At 42.4% G+C, this 20,461-nt stretch overlaps 1 protein-coding gene across 2 annotated transcripts in view; it reads right to left on the bottom strand.

The window, feature by feature from the left end:
- Nucleotides 1-20,461, bottom strand: part of LOC120941250 (carbonic anhydrase 13-like) — an 81,770-nt gene that overhangs the window by 13,594 nt on the left and 47,715 nt on the right. For both annotated transcript variants that reach the window (XM_040354563.1, XM_040354562.1), the window contains exons 3-6: nt 15,878-15,996; nt 12,711-12,806; nt 10,121-10,183; nt 5,759-5,914 (exon numbers count right to left, since the gene is read on the bottom strand). In XM_040354563.1, the coding sequence (XP_040210497.1) occupies nt 5,759-5,914; nt 10,121-10,183; nt 12,711-12,806; nt 15,878-15,996 (434 nt within the window). The remainder of the gene's footprint in view (nt 1-5,758; nt 5,915-10,120; nt 10,184-12,710; nt 12,807-15,877; nt 15,997-20,461) is intronic.

Below are 20,461 nucleotides of genomic sequence, written 5' to 3'. Positions count from 1 at the left end.
GATGTTAGAGACCTTGCGCTCCTCCACCTTCCATTTGAGGATACCCCACAGATGCTCAATAGGGTTTAGGTCTGGAGACATGCTTGGCCAGTCCATCACCTTTACCCTCAGCTTCTTTATACATACTGTATACATGCAAGCCTCCTGAATGTATCCCTACCTTGCAAATGTCACCCCCTTTAGCAGTAGGAGCCCCACAAAACTCTGGAATCAGTGGGTGGGTCTCTTTGTCAGAGCTCGGTGGGTGGAGTAGTGATGTCACAAGACTCCCCACCCACCTCTATACTCTCCTACTCTTTCTGCTGGCTCTGGGATCTGACTGCACCATGTAAATCCTCCTCAGTCACACGATCACACCCCATGATGAGTAAAATGTAGTCAAAACCCTGTAAAGGCACCACATGACTTCAGCATGCCCAGTCATGCTGAGGTGTGGAGCAGCCAGGGGGAGAACTGTGGAAGAAAGGAGGAGGAATGTGAAGCTGGAATCGTAACACTCTCTCTGCTCTCATGCTCATTCATGAGATAAATAAATCAGATGTCAGTCATAACAGTGAGGATGTGGCGACACACATTTATATGTGTGTTGTTTTTTTTATCTTACTGAAACAGACAAGGATTGCTCAGAGCTGGCAAGACTTCATGGCAAGACTGGGCACAGATGAATTGACATCCTCTACTGTACCAGGTAGAAGACTTCATTAAAAAAAAAATCTACTTTAACCACTTAAGCCCTTTTTTTTTTTACAATATGGCACTAGAACGATTTAACTGATAATTGCACAGTCATGCAATGTTGTACCCAAACCCATTTGCGTCCTTTTATTCCCCACAAACAGAGCTTTATTTTGGTGCTATTTGATCACCTCTGCGGTTTTAATTTTTTACGCTATAAACAAAAAAAGAGAGTCTATTTTTAAAAAATATATATTTTTCCTTTTTGCTATAATACAGTAAATATCCCCAAAAATGTTTTTAAAAAACAAATTTCTTCATTAGTTCAGACTTTAGACCAATATATATTCTTCTACATATTTTTGGTGAAAAAAATTGCAATACGCGTATATTGATTGGTTTGCACAAAAGTTATAGGCCCAGATTCACGTAGGGCGGCGTAACTTTGTGTGGGCATAGCGTATCTTATTTACGCTATGCTGCCGCAACTTAGAGAGGCAAGTGCAGTATTCACAAAGCACTTGCGTCCTAAGTTATGGCGGCGTAGCGTAAATGGGCCGGCGTAAGCGCGCGTAATTCAAAGTAGGCTGCAGTGGGCGTGTTGTATGGTAATGAATTGTGACCTCACGTAAATGACGCGCCTAACGAACGGCGCATGCGGTGTCCGTGAACGTATCCCAGTGCGCATGCTCGAAATCACGTCGCAAATAGTCAATGCTTTCGACGTGAACGTAACCTACGCCCAGCCCCATTCTGAATCGGCTTACGCAAACGACGTAAACGAAGTGAAATTCGACGGCTGTCCCGACATCCATACTTAACATTGGCTGCGCCATCTTTTTGGTGGTTTATCTTTACGCCTGAAAACGCCTTACGTAAACGGCGTATCTTACTGCGACGGGCATGCGTATGTTCGTGAATAGGCGTATCTTGCTAATTTGCATATTCTCGGTGTAAATCGCCGTACATGCCCCTAGCGGCCAACGTAAATATGCAGCTAAGATACGACGGCGTAGGAGACTTACGCCGGTCGTATCTTAGCAACAGAGAAGCGTATCTCAATTTGAGCATACGCTTAAAGATACGACGGCGTGGATTCGGATCTACTAATACGCCATTGTAAGTCTTTGTGAATCTGGGCCATAGCGTCTACAAATTATGGGAAAGGTTTATGGCATTTTTTTTACTAGTAATGGCGGTGATCTGCGTTTTTTAGTGTTATTGTGACGGACAGAATGGACACTTTTGACACATTTTTGGGACCATTGATATTTATACAGCGATCAGTGCTATCCATATGCACTGATTACTTTGTAAATGTCACTGGCAGGGAAGCGGTTAACACTAGGGGCAATCAAGGGGTTAAATATGTATTCCCTCAGTGTGTTTTAACTGTATGGTGATTGGGCTGAGTTGGAGAGGAGACATATCGCTGTTCCTACTTACTAGGAACAAATGACATGTCTCCTCTCCTCTGACAGCACAGAGATTTGTGCATTTACACACAAATCCACGTGCTGGCGCTCGTGCATGCAATTGCGCATGACGGCGACGTTTGTGACTGCCGGCCGCACGCATCGGGTCCCCCTGCAGTGCAGCAGGCACACGTGCGCCCTCTGGCGGCTCTTAAAGGAAACCCAGTACGGGTACAAGATTTTGCGCAGGGGTGCCATTCTGCCCCCTGTAAATAGACGTGAGCCGGTTGGGAACCGGTTAAACTGTTGCAAAAAAATTGTCAAACAGGCAGGACTTTTAATACAGAAGAGACATTCCAAGTCTCTTTTGCATTAAAGTTCCTTACCTGTCTGTACAGTGAGGAACAACATCTGAGCCCAGCCAATAAAAAAAGATCTCATGCCCCATACACACGACCGGGTTTTCCGATGGGAAGACTGCAAGGAGAGCTTTTGGCCGGGGATCCCGGCCGTGTGTATGCTCCCTTGTAGTTTTTCCGACGGTAAAACTGCTAAATACGCCAGACAAAAAAAAAAGAGAACCAGCTCTCTTTTTTCCCACCGGGATTCCCGACTGACTTTTTCCCGTCAGAAAACCTAGCCGTGTGTAGCAGAAACCAGACATTTTTGGTAGTTTTCCTCTGGGGAAAAACTCAGATTTCGAATTTTAGAAATTTTCACTTTTTCAATTTTAGAATTTTAGAATTTTTCACTTTTCCAATTTCGAATTTTTCAGAAATTTCGAATTTAGAATTTTTCAATTTTAGAATTTTTCAATTTTAGAATTTTCGTATTTCCGGATTTCGAAAATTGAAAAAAATCGAAAATTGAAAATTGAAAAAAATCAAAAATTGAAAAAAATGTTTCAAATTTCGAATTTTTCAATTTCCGAGTTTTCGAATTTTTCAATTTCCAAATTTTTCCATTTTCGAAATTTTGAAATTTCGTATTTCCGAATATTTTCGTATTTCAGAATGTTCGAAAATTGAAAAATTCGATAATTGAAAAATTCGAAAATTCGAAATTTCGAAAAATTCGAAATTCGAAAATTGAAAAATTCTAAATGTCAAAAATTCGAAAATCGAAATTTCGAAAATTCAAAAATGTTTCTAATTTCGAGTTTTTCAAATTTCGAATTTTTCAATTTTCGAATTTTTGACATTTCGAATTTTTCCATTTTGAATTTTTGAAATTCGTAAATACGAAAATACGAAAATTCGAAATTTGAAACATTCGAATTTTTCAATTTTCGAAATTCTAAATTTGAAAATGTAAAAATTTGAAAAATTCTAAATTTAAAAAATTCTAAATTTGAAAAATTCTAAATTTGAAACAACATCTGAGCCCAGCCAATAAAAAAAGATCTCATGCCCCATACACACGACTGGGTTTTCCGATGGGAAGACTGCAAGGAGAGCTTTTGGCCGGGGATCCCGGCCGTGTGTATGCTCCCTTGTAGTTTTTCCGACGGTAAAACTGCTAAATACGCCAGACAAAAAAAAAAGAGAACCAGCTCTCTTTTTTCCCACCGGGATTCCCGACTGACTTTTTCCCGTCAGAAAACCTAGCCGTGTGTAGCAGAAACCAGACATTTTTGGTAGTTTTCCTCTGGGGAAAAACTCAGATTTCGAATTTTAGAAATTTTCACTTTTTCAATTTTAGAATTTTAGAATTTTTCACTTTTCCAATTTCGAATTTTTCAGAAATTTCGAATTTAGAATTTTTCAATTTTAGAATTTTCGTATTTCCGGATTTTGAAAATTGAAAAAAATCGAAAATTGAAAATTGAAAAAAATCAAAAATTGAAAAAAATGTTTCAAATTTCGAATTTTTCAATTTCCGAGTTTTCGAATTTTTCAATTTCCAAATTTTTCCATTTTCGAAATTTTGAAATTTCGTATTTCCGAATATTTTCGTATTTCAGAATGTTCGAAAATTGAAAAATTCGATAATTGAAAAATTCGAAAATTCGAAATTTCGAAAAATTCGAAATTCGAAAATTGAAAAATTCTAAATGTCAAAAATTCGAAAATCGAAATTTCGAAAATTCAAAAATCGAAATTTCGAGAATTCAAAAATTCGAAATTCGAAAATAAAAAAATGTTTCAAATTTCGAGTTTTTCAAATTTCGAATTTTTCGAATTTTTGACATTTCGAATTTTTCCATTTTGAATTTTTGAAATTCGTAAATACGAAAATACGAAAATTCGAAATTTGAAACATTCGAATTTTTCAATTTTCGAAATTCTAAATTTGAAAATGTAAAAATTTGAAAAATTCTAAATTTAAAAAATTCTAAATTTGAAAAATTCTAAATTTGAAACAACATCTGAGCCCAGCCAATAAAAAAAGATCTCATGCCCCATACACACGACCGGGTTTTCCGATGGGAAGACTGCAAGGAGAGCTTTTGGCCGGGGATCCCGGCCGTGTGTATGCTCCCTTGTAGTTTTTCCGACGGTAAAACTGCTAAATACGCCAGACAAAAAAAAAAGAGAACCAGCTCTCTTTTTTCCCACCGGGATTCCCGACTGACTTTTTCCCGTCAGAAAACCTAGCCGTGTGTAGCAGAAACCAGACATTTTTGGTAGTTTTCCTCTGGGGAAAAACTCAGATTTCGAATTTTAGAATTTTTCACTTTTTCAATTTTAGAATTTTAGAATTTTTCGATAAATTCGATAATTGAAAAATTCGAAAATTCGAAATTTCGAAAAATTCGAAATTCGAAAATTGAAAAATTCGAAATGTCAAAAATTCGAAAATCGAAATTTCGAAAATTCAAAAATCGAAATTTCGAGAATTCAAAAATTCGAAATTCGAAAATAAAAAAATGTTTCAAATTTCGAGTTTTTCAAATTTCGAATTTTTCCATTTTGAATTTTTGAAATTCGTAAATACGAAAATACGAAAATTCGAAATTTGAAACATTCGAATTTTTCAATTTTCGAAATTCTAAATTTGAAAATGTAAAAATTTGAAAAATTCAAAATTTAAAAAATTCTAAATTTGAAAAATTCTAAATTTGAAAAATTCTAAATTTGAAAAATTCGAAAATGGAAAAATTCGAAAATGGAAAAATTCGAAAATCCGAAAATTCGGGAAAAAAACAGAAATTCGTAAATTAGAATTTTCGGAAAAACGAAAATTCGTAAATTCGAATTTTCGGAAAAACGAAAATTCGTAAATTCAAAATTTTCGGAAAATTCGTAAATAATTTTTTTTTCGAATTTTAACGAATTTCCATAAAAAAAACGAATTAGAAACAAAACGGGAAAACCGATGGTCTATACAAGGAAAAAGTTGAGAGCAGGTTCGCGGTTTTCCCCTCTGGATTTCCGACGGACCTTTTCTCGTCGGGAATCCTGGTCGTGTGTACTAGGCATCAGAAGCCAACTGAGTCTAGTGAGAGATGGCCAGCTGAGCTTGAGGATCTACACTGGGATTACTGAGAGAGAAGTTGTTGCTATAGGAGACAACAGTTTCTACAAGATACACCTTGCACCACACCCACAATGCTTAGTAACCTGCACCCTAAGAAGGAACGTCAGTTCTCCCTGGCTCTGGGGGTCACCATCAGGCCCTTGGAAGTCGGAGGGACTGCTACATACCCGAAAGATAATCACACTTACCTGTCTGGAGCTGATAGTTATGGGTTCTTTTAAAACTATCCATATGACACTCTCTAGCAGTGGAGGAACAGTAAGTGACCCTGGGTAGGTCCAGAAATCCTTGCAGCCAGGAAATAAACATGAAGGGTCATAGTTTGTAAAGGTAGACTTTTTGCCCTATTAAATAGACACAAAATATCACTCTATTGCTAAGAACGTAGCATAAGATTCATCATACTTTAAGGAAGATCACAATTTATGCAAGAGAGATATTTATCATCCACAGTTGTTTACAGTTCCCCAAATGAGAAGGTCTAATTGTTAGTATCCAAGTCATAAAGCATCAATATAACTGCTGTAATAAATACTCAGTCCCATTGGCTGGTGTTTTTTTGGAGGGGTGGGTGGCAAACAACCACCCCTCTGGTTGGCTGGCGGCAGGGGCGTACCTAGAGCATTTGGCACCCGGGGCGGATCCAATATCTGGCACCCCCCACGTTAAAATGTAAAAACACCCCACTGTGCCCCCTGCATACCTCTGCATCCTTCAATATCTTTTTGTTACTACTGTGTACCCCCTCTCCACAACTGCACCTCTGGACCACTTTACATTGCACAGCACCCTGCATCACTGGACCCCTTTACATTGCACAGCCCCTGCATCACTGGACCCCTTTACATTACACAGCCCCCTGCATCACTGGACCCCTTTACATTACACAGCACCCTGCACCTCTGGACCTCTTTACATTACACAGCACCCTGCATCACTGGACCCCTTTAAAATTACACAGCACCCTGCATCACTGGACCCCTTTACATTGCACATCACCCCGCATCACTGCACCCCTTTTACATTACACAGCCGCCTGCACCTCTGCACCCCTTTACATCACATATCCCCCTGCACCTCTGGACCCTTTTACACTACACAGCCCTCTGCACCCTTTTACATTACACAGCCACCTGCATCACTGCACCCCTTTTACATTACACAGCCACCTGCACCTCTGCCGCCGCCCCCCCCCCCACATGTCAGCTAAAAAATATATATATATATATTTTTTAAATCGGGATGGTGTTACCCCTCTAGCAGGTGTCACCCGGGGCGGACCGCACCCCCCGCACCCCCCTAGGAACGCCTCTGGCTGGCGGCACCCCCTCCTGCTGTTGGTCGTGTCACTCGCACCCCCCACCCCCTGTGGGCGATCAGGCATTTACCCCATCTAGGTCACGGGTGGGCAGAGCTCCTATGGGTGACAGGCGGCAGGCATCTCCTCCTTCCTTCTCCTAGGTGTCCAATAGGATCGCCTGACCTTTCAGCCAATCGGGTGATGGGTCTCACTACCTGCTTTCTGACTGGCCAGGAGGAGGATCAGTGTGATAATATGAATTTGTTATTGTCACACAACTGGGTGAGATCAGGGCACAGTGTGCAGTGCTTTTTTAATTCTATTAGAGCCTCTGGCTCTAATCACATGCTTAAAATAAAAATAAAAACCCCATTGGAATCCATGCGTCCGGCGCCCTGCATGTAGATTAGGGGGCATTGGATAGGGGGCGGCGCCCGTGCACCCCTAATGGATAGCCGCCACTGCTCAATCCCTATATGACAAATGATGAAGTAAAAAAAAAAAAACAGGTTTCACAAAGCTCAGGTAAAATGGACCTCTCTGGACATCTGGTCAGAATTTAGTGATACATATAAAACCTCTGTTATTGCTTCCCGGGACCGCATCATACAGGTAAAAATTTTCCATCAAACCCACCTCACTCCGGCTAGGTTACACAGGATGGGTCTCCTGCCCTCGTCTGCCTGTTTCCGCGGCTGTGGCCGGGAGGCTGAGTTCTTACACTGCTTCTGGACATGCCCGGTAGTCCAGGACTTCTGGGAAGAAGTGGGTGCTTTCATCTCATCGGCACTAGGCCTCCCAAACATAATCCACCCCAAGAACTGCCTATTAGGCATTTTTGGCGAATTACACCTATCATCACATGCCAAGAGACTGCTCCGTATACTCTTCTTCTATGTTAAAAAAGTTATTTTACTGTCCTGGAAGGGCACACAGACCTCTTTGAAATCCCTCTGGTTAAAACGTATTAATGACGCTATCCCACTGTATAAACTTACTTTTGAACTCTGAAAACAGAACAAAACCTTCCACAAAATTTGGGGTAGATGGTTGGCTAGTCCGCTAACCCTCTCCCAGCACTGATTGTACTACTCTTGCTTGACCATTGATGGGCCGTGCCTCACGTATCTCTAATGTCTGGACCTCCGCTTTTGCTATATCCCGGTATTATACCTGATCCTTTTACCACTGTGCCTACTATATATTTTGCACTGATGTCAGTTTATTTTTCTATGTTTGAGTGTATTGCCTAACGTTTATGACCAGGTTGTCTGGTGTTTTTTTTTGTATGTTTTTCTGTTTGTTGGTTTGTCTTAAACCTAATAAAAATATCTTTAAAAAAAAAAAAACAACACAAGAATTTGCCTCCCCAAAGTTCTCTGCACCCTTGACCACTTTAATACAGGGCACTTATATACCTTCCTGCCAAGACCAATTTTTAGCTTTCAGCACTGTCACATTTTGAATTATAATTGCGCGGTCATGCGACGATGTACCCAAACAACATTTTTATCCCTTTTTGCCCGCAAATAGATGTTTCTTTTGGTGGTATTGGATGGCCACTAGGGTTTTTATTTTTTGCGCTACAAGTAAACACTGACAGGCACTGATGAGGCAGTTTTGATTGACACTGATGAGGTGGCACTGATGATAAGGCACTTATAGGCAGCACTGATAGGAGGCACTGATAAGTGGCACTGGTGGGTACTTATAGGCGGCACTGATGGGCACTGGTGGGCACTGATAGATGGCACTGATAGGCAGCACTGATCAGGAGGCACTGGCAGGCATCAATGATGGGCATAGAGTGCCATCCCTAATGGGCACTGATTGGCATCCCTGGTGGGCTCTAGTGGGCTTACCTGGTGGCCATGACCTAGTGGTCATGGGTGGGCATCCCTGGTGGCCCTGACCTGGTGGTCATGGGTGGGCATCCCTGGTGGCCCTGACCTGGTGGTCATGGGTGGGCATCCCTGATGGCCATGGGTTGGCATCCCAGGTATGCACGGGTGGGCATCCTCGTGGGGGCAACACTGATAATTAATCAGCGCAGACCCCCCCTGTCAGGAAAGCAGCCGATCAGCTCACCTCTACTCTCGTCTGTCATTGCGAGTAGAGGAAAGGCCGATACATGTCTTTTCCTGTTTGCATTGTAATCAGCTGTGATTGGAGCCTACATCAGAGGCTCTTTACCTCGATTGGAGATGCGATGTGTCATACCGTGGGCACGTTTTTGCGGCTTATCCTGCTGGACATCATATAATGCCCAGTCAGGATAACAGGACCACTTTCCTGCAGATATTTTGCTATACGGCGGCCGGAAGTGGTTAAAAAATAACTAAATGGAACCAAAGCATTTTTTCTATTTGTGGTTAAAATAGGGGAGGGTTAGAACTGCAGTCAGATTTGATTAGCTACTTGTGTTCCCATTGAGAAAATTTACTTTATCGTTCATTTTCTATTGGCCCTGGTTACTGTTGTCACCAAAACAGAGAGTGAGAGAAAGTCCAAAATACAGATGTCTTTTAAATAGTAATAGAGGAGAAACTTCTATGGGGACATTGTTCAGTTGACAACTGTCTGAAGCAAGCGCTCCATTTCTTGTTGGGTTTAAGAACAGCAAGTTGGGGACAAAGACAGCAATATACTCAAATACCTTAAGCTTTGAAAATACTGTAGTTGTTATCTGTCCAATCTTTTTCCAAGTATCTCTCCAGGCAAATATGAATTTTTACATTTTTTTTATATAAACAGGGCATTACTATTTGTGTATGTCCATTAAACGCTCATTGATCCCCTAATTTTACGTCCACTAGGGTTTACTTGTTGGTTCTGCCTGTTCTTTATAATGCGGTCTCCTGTGGAGGGCTGACAACACAGCTGAATATACAGCAGCTTTGTCAGCCATGCACACTGCATAGTCCCAAGATGATTTGAGCATTTGGAAATGTAGTCCTATGACTGTAAAAATAGTACTAAAGCTGGCTACCAGAATACGCTTAAATTTAGGACAACATAGATTCAGAGTTACTTCGGCGTATCTACTGATACGCCGGCGTAAACCTTTCTGAATCTAGTTAATTGTCATTATATAGTCCAGTTTGGTTGCCCAGATTTGACATTTAGATTACAGTAAAGTATGGTAAAAATGATATGATGCAACAGAAAATATGAATTACAAGTTTATATATTCTGATGACATCTAATATAGAGGGTCCAACAGCTTCTAAATGTACAGGCAGCAATATACCTTAGTGTTAATGGCATCAAATGCATCTGTTATTCTCTTCAAGTTTCTGTTATGTTCACCAACCTAAAAAAAATAGAAATAAACATACATTTGAAAAAATAAAATTAAAAAAAGTCTAAGTTATATAGACTTAGGGCGATGTTACAGAAACTTTGTGAGTTGTTTTATGTCAATATTTCTGATGGCATTTATAGATAAGCATATGGAGACTCCAAGGATTCATAAAAACTAAATATATCAAGCCTTTTAGTGTGAGTGGATGCATTGAGCATATAACGGCAGTGATGAAGTCTAATAGCTGGATTCAGGTAGGGGCGCGCATCTTTAAGGCGGCGTAGCGTATGGCATTTACACTACGCCGCCGTAAGTTAGAGAGGCAAGGGCTGTATTCACAAAGCACTTGCCTCCTAAGTTACGGCAGCGTAGCGTGAATTGGCCGGCGTAAGCGCGCCTAATTCAAATGAGGATGTGGGGGGCATGTTTTATGTATATTACTTGTGACCCGACGTGATTGACATTTTTTACGAACGGCTCATGTACATATCCCAGTGTGCATTGCTCCAAAGTACACTGCAAGAACGTATTGGTTTCGACGTGAACGTAAATTACGTCCAGCCCCATTCACGGACGACTTACGCAAACGACGTAAAATTTTCAAATTTTCGACACGGGAACGATGGCCACACTTAACATTGACTAGGCCAGCTATTTGATGGAATAACTTTACGCCGGAAAATGCCTTACGTAAACGGCGTATCTTTACTGTGACGGGCGCACGTACGTTCGTGAATCGGCGTATCTAGGCATTTACATATTCTACGTCAAACTCAACGGAAGCGCCACCTAGCGGCCAAAGGAAAAATTGCACCCTAAGATACGACGGCGCAGGCCGTTGTATCTTAGCTAGGTTTAAGTGTATCTCAGTTTGAGCATACACTTAAACTTAGGACGGCACAGATTCCGAGTTAGGTCGGCGTATCTACTGATACGCCGGCCTAACTCTCTCTGAATCTGGCTATAAAGCTGTGTGTCTTATGCCTATGACGGCTTGTGTGCGACGCCAGATTCCCAAATATTTGCAGATGTTGCTGCAGGACTTTGGGATCAAGCAGAGACTTGCAGCCCATCCAGAGTTTGAGGCCTAAGCTTGTGGACAGAGCAGCAGTTCTGCAAGTTAAAGCCTGTGAGCTGGTATGGGTATTTGGTTTAGTGGAAAAGGAATGGTAAGATATCCCTGCATGGTCCTGTGAAATTGACATTTAATAAAAGTGGGCAAGAACATGTTGGAGAGCAGTGGCATGCTTAATGCTTCTCGTCTGCGCATTCTACTGTGCCATGCTACAATTAGGGTTGCCACCTTTTCTTCAAGCCAAACCCGAACACTTTAGCGGCACAGGGCACGTTTTTTTTCGTAGTATACACAATCGGATAATAAAAGACCTGGGGCACCTTTGGGTGCCTCAAGGACAGCGGTATTGCAGCGCGCTGCGGCAAACAGGGGGTGTGGCCAAACTGCTCTTGCTGACATCGTGGCTCCCCCTCAGTGATGCCAAACCTGCCCCCAGAGAGCGGCCCGCATCTCCCGAATGGCAACAGATTTTTGTGTGACTACCAGAGTTACTTGGGGAGCCACAGCCCAGTCTAAATAATGTGTGCGGGTTTCAGGCAGACTGAAACCCGGACACAAGATCCCAAACCCGAACTGTCCGGTTGAATCCTGGACAGGTGGCAACCCTAGCTACAATAGAGATGCAGCACCATTGTGGAAGAGTGGTTTTGTTATGAGTATCTTGGACACAAAATCTGGTCACTGTTAGCTAGATTCAGTAAGAGTTAGGTCGGCGTATCAGTAGATACGCCGACCTAACTCAGAATCTGCGCAGACCTAGGTTTAAGTGTATTCTCAAACAGAGATACACTTAAACCTATCTAAGATACGACGGCTTGCGCCGTCCTATCTTAGGTTGCAATATTTAGGCTGGCCGCTAGGTGGGGCTTCCATTGCAGTCGGCGTAGAATATGTAAATCAATAGATACGCCTATTCACGAACGTACGCCCGACCGACACAGTACAGATATGCCGTTTACGTAAGAGATAGGCCACCTAAAGTTATTCCATCAAATAGATGGAATAGTAATGTTAAGTATGGCCCCCGTTATCACGTCGAAATTCGAAAATTTTACGTTGTTTGCGTAAGTCGTCCGTGAATAGGGATTTACTTCGTTTACGTCCACGTTGAAATCAATAGGCCCGTGCGGCGGACTTAGCCGCGATGCACACTGGGAAATGTAGGCGCCCCGGCGCATGCGCAGTTAAGAAAAAACATCAATCACGTCGGGTCAAAGCATAATAACATAAAACACGCCCCCTCAGCCGAATTTTAATTAGGCGCGCTTGCGCCCGCCGCATTTACGCTACACCGCCGTAAGTTAGGAGGCAAGTACTTTGAGAACACAGTACTTGCCTCTCTGACTTAAGGCGGCGTAGCATAAATACGCTAAGCTACGCCGCCTTAAGGTTAAGGCAATATATGTGAATCTAGCTATGTGTCTCCTTCATCACTACTCAGAGGTCCGAGGTGCATCATACCTTTAAAAACACTGCCACAACACCTAGCCCATCTGGTTTGTTAGCTGCGTCAACAAAACTTGAGTACTTTTCTGAGTTCCAGTGGACAAGGTGAAGCTGTAAAATAAAATCAATTAAATTGTAAACAAATATGGTATATAATGGATTCTAATTTTTCTAATTAGTTCAGCCAGTTGTTTAATTGTGGAAAAATAAAAAAACTGCGCTAATAACCTCAAAATTAAACAAAGAATAGGCAGCAGCTGGCGTGCGATACACAGAGCAAAAAAACATATAAAACAAAGCCGCGCCACAGAACCCCCAATCACAAAAGCTTAACAGGATGTGATATGAATCAAGTCCATAACCAAAAGAATTTATAAATAAATCAGCATAGATCTCCGTTAGGTACAGTTCATGCACATATGCAATGCTGGAAATTCACACCACCAAAGTGACAGGTAATGACATATTGAAGTGATCCCTCCACCAGAAATGTGAGGCCGCTTACCAGAGGGCAAGCTTTCTATGCAGTCGGCTATAGCCCAGCCGCGGTCTTTGTGGACTCACAGGATCCAAGGGGGAGACAGGTCCCAGGAAAAACGCACTAGGTACGATCTCAGGCTCATCCAAAAATGGAAATGAAAAAGAAGGTGCACCATAGCATAATTCCGTTTAAAAGAAAGGTAATTTATTAAAATGTAAGTGTACTCACAAACATCGATTATAAAACAGCATGTAACGTTAAAATCGCGGAAAAATCGCAGTAAAATAGCAGTGTTTTACCACGATTTTAATGCTCCGCTATAGGCGTATCCAGTGTGAAAGGGGTCTAATGAAGAAACATCAGTGGCTGTCCTAGCTTCATTCAGCAATAGCCCACAGCGTAGCACTCGCCGCATGTCACTGGAGAGCACATTCAACACATTTTATAAGTGGTCAGAAACTTGTAAATAACTCATGAAAGAATAAAGTTACGTTAAAACCAAGCACATCATTATTTTTCTTGTGAAATTCCCAATAAGTTTGATGTGTCACATGACCCTCTTCCCATTGAAAAAATAAAAGTTGGATTCAAAATGGCCGACTTCAAAATGGCCGCCATGGTCACCACCCATCTTGAAAAGTTTCCCCCCTCACATATACTAATGTGCCACAAACAGAAAGTTAATATCACCAACTATTCCCATTTTATTAAGGTGTATCCACATAACCCACCCTGTATATTAACATGACATTATGGCCAGCTAACACATCTGAATTACAACCATACTTTTTGAAACATCTGGATTGGCACTTACCTGGATTAACGTGTGTTTTAATTTGGGTGAATTGTTTCAAGAGAACTGGTATATGTTGTAAGGAGGTTAAGCTGGAAAAGGGTAACAAGCAGTCAACATGTCTTTATGCAATCTTTCTGTAATACTGTAGGTCAGGGGTCTTCAAACAATGGCCCTCCAGTTGTTCAGGAACTACAGTTCCCATTGTGCCTAGTCATGTCTGTAAATGTCAGAGTTTTATAATGCCTCATGCATACCTCCCAACTTTTTGAGGTGGGAATGAGGGACACCTATCAGCAAAAGTATGCAGTTTCTTAGCCCCATGTCTGATGGAATTCACCCCTGCACCTAATAACACATCGCTCCAGGATAATAGTTCAACTATGCACAGTATGCCAAGGGGTCCCAGAAATAGTCCCCAACCAGCCCTAATTGCATGGAATGGGTACCTGGTATAATTCACGGCCAGCCAGGTACCCAGGGAAATTATATAGCCCTCTTTGGGAAAAGGTCCCTTGTAACCCCCAAGAGAGGGTCTCCTTAGTCTTGTGTCCACAGTCGCTGGGAAGGAGACTGGCCCACAGGCCCCTTCAGTAGCCCAAGTCACGGTGTTGTCGGTGGCAGGAGGGCTAAAGAATTATCACTCCTGGGGGCCCTATATGCTAGGTACATCATTGGTCTTCAGCTAGCCTTATAATGAGCGGTGTCCTTATTCCCCAGCATTGGTGTATGACGGTGCCCATTGTTCCATATAATGGTGCTCACATGGCAGCCTGCGGTCCTTTTCCTCTTCTCCCTACATCTCTCTAGTCTTCTATGCTCCATAGAACAGTGAATTGGAAGTGGTGTGGGCATCTTCCTCCACAGCATTCACCTGTGAGCTCAAGCTGCGTTATGACACACACCCCCCCTCCAAAGTGTCTGTCCGTGACAGTCTGGTCTCAAAGGAAGTGGTCTGAAAGGTGGGTGTGTCATTTAACACAGTAGAGGACTGGCGGCCAGTAGCATACGATACAAAGAGCATTTTGTATTGAACAGTACCTTGGAAACCTAAAGGGGTTGTAAAGGTACAATTTTTTCCCCCTAAATAGCTTCCTTTACCTTAGTGCAGTTCTCCTTCACTTACCTCATCCTTCCATTTTGCTTTTAAATGTCCTTATTTCTTCTGAGAAATCCTCACTTGTTCTTCTGCCTGTAACTCCACACAGTAATGCAAGGCTTTCTCCCTGGTGTGGAGTGTCGTGCTCGCCCCCTCCCTTGGACTACAGGAGAGTTAGGATGCTCTCTACGTTGCAGATAGAGAAAGGAGCTGTGTGTTAGTGGGCGTTTAAAAGCAAAATGGAAGGATGAGGTAAGTGAAGGAAGACTGCACTAAGGTAAAGGAAGCCATTTAGGGAAAAAAATTGCACCTTTACAACCCCTTTAAAGGAGAAGTCCAGCCTGAGCTTGTTTTGCTCTCTGGAAAATGGGTCAGAGGAGCGTAATTCGCTTTGCACTCCTGTGATCCATTTTACGGAGAGCAGTCTGAAGTCCACTCTCTGCTGACGTCACTGGAATCAGAACAGGCACCGCGTCATCATGACAATAAAGTATGGATCCACTAGGTGCCTGGACTGATGCCTGTCTCAGCCTATCAGCGAGGCATTGAGATCCTGAGACAGACGCTCAGCGCTCCAGTGAGGGCGAGGGGGCAGAGCAGAGAGCCGCCTGGCAGTCAGCAGCTGAGAGAACTGAGCCATCAACAATATTAGATCGCTAGGTTCTCAGTGTAGAGGCGCCAATGCTGCATCCACCTAGGTAAGTATGAATGTTCAATAAAAAAAAAACATACTTTAGTTTTAAAAGTTGGCTTAACAATGTGAAATTGGGTTTTAAGCTTGCAGAACCATTGAGCCTGTATTTTCTTACCTCAGCTGCATAGTCTGTACCATTCACCTTATGTTCAGCTCCATAATCATCACACGGCCCCCAATGAAAATGCAGCTGGCGTAGTCTGTAGGTTCCATGAAGTGGTCCACCCCTCAACACTAAAAGGAGATGATGAAAAAAATTATTTGACTATACATTTATATATTTGTAAACTGAATCTGTATAGTTAAAAGTTATTTATATGTGAATCTAATCACTGAAATACTGTATAAGCTTTAACATTTTAACGTGATCTCAAAGGAGGTTTCAATATTTTTTTTTAATCAGGAGCTAATATTAAAATAATACCTGGTCACTCCCTTGCATACAGCTTGCTTGTCACCCAGTACTGCCATTAGGTGCCAGTCTATATGCCGCTGTGTAGAGGATTGCATGAGGCACAAAACATGTTTACCTAGCAGCATCGATTGGTTTATTTCAGCTACCTTTTATCAGCAAGTTTTTACTTTTATCTATTTTATCTTACTTGCTGTTTGGGTTTCTTGTGCCGATAATCTCCCTATCTCCCTTTCATAAGGAAGTGAGGGGCACAGGGAACAATAAACATTTCTAACCATTTCCATCCTATCCAGTGGTTGGATATTCAGATTCTTTCTACATAGACTTTTTTATCATATGGAAATATTTCTAGAACATGCCCTTCAATACACCAAGTTCAGGGATGCAAACCAAAAAGAAAAAAAAAAATTGTCACTTGTTTTGGAAAGTGAAATCAAATATATAGATCCAATTGGTCTTTTTTTCATTTTAGAATAATTTATTTGCAAAATAGTAATTAAATTGACAATGTAAGACTTTGAACTGCATATATATGATGTATAACTTTATCAACTGCTTTCTAAAAAAAAGGACAGAAAATAACTTACACTAATTTACTCTTTAAATGCTATGTTTGCAGCGTTTTAAGTTGACTTCACCGGACACAATGATTATATTTTCGGAAATTGTTCCTCGTCTCACTTGGTTCTCCTCTTTACACAGAAAGGTGATGGGGTGATTCTCTGGTGTCCCGCTAAATCCAGACCCGCTATTATGGCGCCCACGCTTTCCCATTCCCTAGCACTGTGGGATTCTCTAAAAACGAATCCGCTCCTAATCTCGCATTGGCACCCGCTGTCGCATATTTTTCGAAACCCCTTATTCCCTCCTGGTTTAGACATTACAGCTTTCCGATGGTGGTTGGATAAGGGACTCTATAGGATAGGACACTTTGTCAACCCGGCGGGGCCTCTCACCCTAGCCCACTGTACTAGCAGACTCGACATGCCTACATCGGAAAGGTTTCGATACCACCAAATCGCTCATTTTATCCGGTCCTTGCGGTCTTCCACATCGCGCCTACTCTAGATCACGGACTATGAAACGTGGTGCGGCCAAGCCATGGAGCAGAGGGGGGGAATATCGGTGATTTACCGTTCACTTGCTAGGGCCGACACCAAAACGCTCTATATGAAAGAATGGGAAACGGACCTGCAACATACTTGGAGCATTGAGGATTGGCATAGGACTTCGACTGCGGCATCCAAGGGCATTCTAAATATATCTTTGATTGAGGCAAATGTGAAAGTCCTAATGAGGTGGTATATGGTTCCTCTGAAAATAGCCAAAATGTATCCGAACGCCTCGCCTTTGTGTTTCCGTAATTGCGGACATATTGGGTCGACACTTCATGTTTGGTGGGATTGCCCTAAGATCAGGAGCCTATGGAATAAAATATTCCACATTATTAGGAAAATTACGGGCTTTCCGGTCCAACAGTCTCCCCATTATGCCCTCTTAAACTTTCCTATCCCCGGGGTTCCTAAGCTAGCCCAACGCCTGATCATGTTTGTTTTCCTTGGGACCAAGCTGACGATTGCTCGTGCTTGGAAGCAACCCACGGTGCCTTTTATCTTGGTCAAAAGGAAGATATCATGGATCATGGCCCAGGAGAAAACAGTTAGCATCCTATTGGATACAGCTGATAAACATGAAGCCATCTGGGAACCATGGATCAGATACTTGTCTCAGACTTCTGCCATTCCTTGCTGACTCGGGTTCGGGTAGATGAGCGAGTTCCACACCATCTACTATTTTGCCCCCTCTTTTTTTTTTTTTTTTCTCTTTCTTCTCATTTCTTCCTCTTCTTCGCTTGTCCTTCTGTTACTCTCTTTCTTTTCCTCTCTCTCTATTCTTCACTTCATCTAACTGTTTACATATAGGTTCGACTACAGGTACTCCCCTCTGGGACACATTTCCAGTTTTGCTCCTTTAAGTGAAGTAATGGCTTTTTCTTCTAACATTAACAGTTGGAACGCCTCTTGACCTTTTTTTGCCTGATTCCGCCTGTTCATTGGACATCCAAATGTCTGTTCTTTGCCCACCAATGATGGTTCAACCACATGCCTAACCTAAGCAGTTCAGTGGGTTGGTAGAATAGTGGCACAGTTGTTCTTTTTCATTTTTCTTTGCAATTTATTGTACATCTATCTCTCTCTTGGTTCCTTCTGCCTGTAGCGTATTTTTGTACTCATTGCTGTACCCCGCTGGGGGTAGATGGGTCCCGCCTGCCCGGCACAGCTAGTTCCCGTGAGGGGTGCTGGGGTTGGCGGGTTCCCTCCTCCCTCGGGAGTTTGGAACTTCCGCAATACCTTGCTGAGATACATCTGCTCCTGCGTATCTTCAACATGTGATGTGTCTTTTGACTTATTGCTTTGTCTGCTGTTAACAGATGGCTCTGCCTGCTACTTTGTTAATGTATTTTTATTTCCTGATTATTAATAATAAAAAACTATTGAAAGAGAAAGGTGATGGGGTGATGAAAAAGATGAGGAGGATCAATAGAGCGATGGCGAAGTACATGCCCTTGATTGGGGGTTTGTCTTATCGACACATAGACCTTGAGGGTGGCATTCCAGGCTTCTGTAGGCTGGATGGGTCCACCTCTAAGAAGTGTGGCTGGATATATTTCATCTGGGCCTATAGTAAGGTATAGTAAGGTATAGTAAGGTATAGAGATGGCCATGGCTTTGTGGGTGGGCCATGGCTTGTCCGGCTTGTGGGGACATTTACCGTATTTATCGGCGTATACCGCACACTTTTTCCCCCCTGAAAATAGGGGATATCCCTTGGAGGGGAAGGAGGGGGACAATCGCCCGCCGGAAATCACAGAGCCGTCATCCCCTCTCGGCTCTCACTCGGCTGTCACATCACACACGCACAGTCCCGCCTCCGCCATCGGCATTGGAGCATCTCCTGTGAAGGTGGGGGACGAGCGCCCGCCGGAAATCACTGAGCTGTCATCTCCTCTCGGCTCTCACTCGGCTGTCACGTCACACACGCACATTCTCGCCTTCTGTCTATCACAGGAGATGGTCCAATGCCGATGGCGGAGGCGGGACTGTGCATGTGTGACGTGACAGCCGAGTGAGAGCCGAGTGGAGAGGAGATGACGGCTCAGTGATTTCCGGCGGGCGCTCGTCCCCCTCCTTCCCCTCCGAGGTATGTGTAAGAGGTAAGTGTACTCTGTACACTAAGTTTTATTAGGTGGACGGCCAATCCTTGCCACTGGCCCAAATGAATTCTATAAACCAGCCGGCGTGTATTGCAGCATTATTTGGGGACATCCCAGGCTCTATGATTACTTTGCCTGATCCAGCATTATGCATGAGAGCTGCTGCTCTCCTAGCTTTGTCCCTCCCCTCCCATCTGTCAGGAAAGTCTGAGGGACACCCCAGAGACTGGCTTAGATTGCTTCAAAGTTGTTTATTAAAAAAAACATTTTTCCAGAAAATTCCCTCTTAAAATTGGGGTGCGTGTTATACGCCAGTGCGCGTTAGACGCCGATAAATACGGTATATTCTGATATAAGCTGTATTTATGCTCGAGTTCTAATAACTGAGCTACTGTATTGATGTTATGTTGAATACATTTCTGTAATAAAAAAGTTTGATTTTTGTCAATTTTGATTAATGCTTTAAACCAATAAAAGTGCAGCTGCTATTATTTGCCACCTTTTCTTGTTCTTTCTTTATTATATTTGATGGTTGTTTGGGAATGTATTTGTGTGGGTGGGTGTGGCCTACAATCTCATAAAGATGGATTCATTGATGTGCAGCTGTCTGAATTCTTGTTAATACACATGAGAAAACCTGCAGCTTACTTCTGTACAATACGAATATTGAATTTTCTTTGTTGTAATAAATCCATGCATAGAATAGGAATGTGATAGAAGACAGGAAAGACATTTGCACAGGTCTACACCACTTGCTTTCCTTGTGTATGTTGCCCTTCTCGAATGGTACATCATTGTCTTCTTTTGTCTAATATTTAGTGCTGGACCCTCTGGCAGCAGCACATACTGTACACTGCTGACTTCCACTATGCAGATATAAATGTAAAACATTTTTTAGTATATGGGGTGTGCTGGTGTCTCTGTAATACATAAAACAAGACATTGCTGTACTGTGATCATTTCTATTGAATCTCTCAAACTGATGGAAATAGAAAAATCTGCCAGTTTGTGCAGATACTGACTGAGCTGCCTGCTAAAGATTCTGCAGAGATGAGATGTAAAGTTGGGAA

The sequence above is a fragment of the Rana temporaria genome, chromosome 5 (assembly GCF_905171775.1).
Source record: "Rana temporaria chromosome 5, aRanTem1.1, whole genome shotgun sequence".
NCBI lineage: Eukaryota > Metazoa > Chordata > Amphibia > Anura > Ranidae > Rana > Rana temporaria.
This window is presented reverse-complemented; position numbering and strand designations above follow the sequence as displayed.